The 2,084-nt window shown below is 43.3% G+C and overlaps 1 protein-coding gene across 1 annotated transcript; it reads right to left on the bottom strand.

Annotated features, from left to right (window-relative positions):
• Positions 1-733: 733 nt before the first annotated feature.
• SARC_00326 (hypothetical protein) lies at positions 734-1,713 on the bottom strand (the record flags this gene model as incomplete). The annotated part of the gene is made up of 2 exons (XM_014305988.1): positions 936-1,713; positions 734-789 (listed from the first exon to the last, which is right to left on the bottom strand). The coding sequence occupies exons 1-2, from the start codon at positions 1,708-1,710 to the stop codon at positions 734-736; spliced, it is 831 nt and encodes a 276-aa protein (XP_014161463.1). The 5' UTR covers positions 1,711-1,713.
• Positions 1,714-2,084: the final 371 nt, after the last annotated feature.

Here is a 2,084-nt window from a genome sequence, read left to right as displayed (position 1 = left end):
TTGCATTAACTGACTACACAACAGCCTCAACCAACTACACAATTGCATTAACTGACTACACAACAGCCTCAACCAACCACCCAACAGCCTCGACCAACCACACAACAGTCTCGACCAGCCACAAAACAGCTTCATCCAACCACACAACAGACTCAACCAACAACACAACTATAGCCTCAACCAACTACACAATAGCATCAATTGACGACACAACAGCCTCCACCAACCACACAACGTCTTCAACAAGCCACAAAACAGCTTCAACTAACCACACAACAGACTCAACGAACAACACAACAGCTTAAGCCAACTACACAATAGCATCAACCAACTACACAACAGTCTCGACCAACTACACAATAGCATCAACCAACCACACAACAACCTCAAAAAAACTACTCAATAGCATCAACGAACCACACAACAGCCTCAAATTTGCTTGAAGTCATCGAAGATGAGGGTATCACAAAAAGTCTCACAGCTACTTTAAAGCCGTAGAGGCCGCATTTCAATTTCAAAACATGTCAGGTTTATCAGATCATACGATCTGATAAACCTAGTGTATATATATTAGATTATATGATCTGATAAACTTAGTTTATGGTTACTATATCACAGGATCTGATAAACTACTTTTGTGTTCGATCCCTATAGAGACCGAACACTTGACTCACTAGAGAGTCTTAGTCAGTTATCCAAAAATATAATAAAGACGCAACGTCTCCCTGAACGTTCAGATATAGTTATTCGAGCGTAACTTACTACATCCTTCCGGCAGAATCATGTAAACTGCCGTGTCAAGTTTGGAATTAAAAAAATGCATTATCAACATCGAAGTGATGTATTCATGGTTTGGCGGCTGCTTGCTTTGGCGATGAATAATCGAAGAGCCGTGGCAGAGATGGCAGAAGAATACGTGTGTGTATAAGAGTCACCTTCCAATTGTTCGTCTCCTATGGCAAACATTCGTATCTTGTAGCAGATAGGCTTACCAGTTTCGTTAAATTTTTGGACGAAAACATACTTAGAATGGATACCTTTGGTACCCTGAGGAATAGCAGACACGGGAACAATGTCAGCCAAATCATTCAACTGATGTGCTTTGAATTCCATCTGAATAGCATCTTGCCATTGATCCCAATCGTCAAACTCCGTAGCCAAGGATGTGGACTTGAGAACGCTGTCATCAAAGAGAGAGATGGCTTCCAGCATTGTCATCTCATCACGAATTGGTGCTGGGTCTACGACAGTGGCAGTCGTAGCCACGTAGTTAGTGTTTTCCTGGATAGCTTCGTAATATTTGGAGTCTTCGTCGTTGTCAGACAAATCAATAATATCGGGTAATTCCGTAGAGTGCTTATTTGCGACAAGAGAAAGATCAGGTTTGGAATCAGAATGCTGATTATTGTCTGGAAGCAAAGGGTAGCTGGTGGCATCGGTGGAATGATAGGCATCGGAGTAGGTGGTAGAGATATAATTACGGTGGGCGCCGCAGGCTGTGTTGAGAAATATTGCCGTGGTGGTAACCGGAGTTTGAGGAATAGAAAGCCAGAAGGAGGCGTGTCTAAGACATGAGGAACAATCACAGTGGGAACGGTCGCCTGAGTATGCCAATCCGATTGTATGGCATGACTTTGGAGAGTATTGGATCGAGTCGCTCTTTTCCATTAGCTGACCACTGTGGTTTATCGTCAGAGAGAAACTGAACATTGCGTGATGATATTCTGCGTTGCGTCTCAAGACTTTGGATAAAAATATGTGTCCTCAGTGCCTGTGGCGCTTCGTCCGACTAGTACACCGTGATGACATTGAGTGCCATATTTGTGCTTGTCTTTGCGTTTGCCTTCCATATTGTATAGAGCAACGCAGCCGAATCGAGCACGATAATACCGAGTAGGGGTCACTTGGTGCAAGATCTCAGATGGTGTACGAATAATTGAATCAGTGCCGGGTGTTTCATTGCGATTACGGTCGGCTCATTTCTTAGCATCAGACCATAGTCTACAGGGCATGCCAGCGCCTAGTAGGAATAAACGGACTATAACATTCAAGAACTTTATGACTACTTCCAACCTTGGCATTCA

The sequence above is a fragment of the Sphaeroforma arctica genome, assembly GCF_001186125.1.
Source record: "Sphaeroforma arctica JP610 unplaced genomic scaffold supercont1.9, whole genome shotgun sequence".
Lineage (NCBI taxonomy): Eukaryota > Ichthyosporea > Ichthyophonida > Sphaeroforma > Sphaeroforma arctica.
Note: the sequence above shows the minus strand (reverse complement) of the source record. Positions and strands in the feature narration are given on the sequence as shown.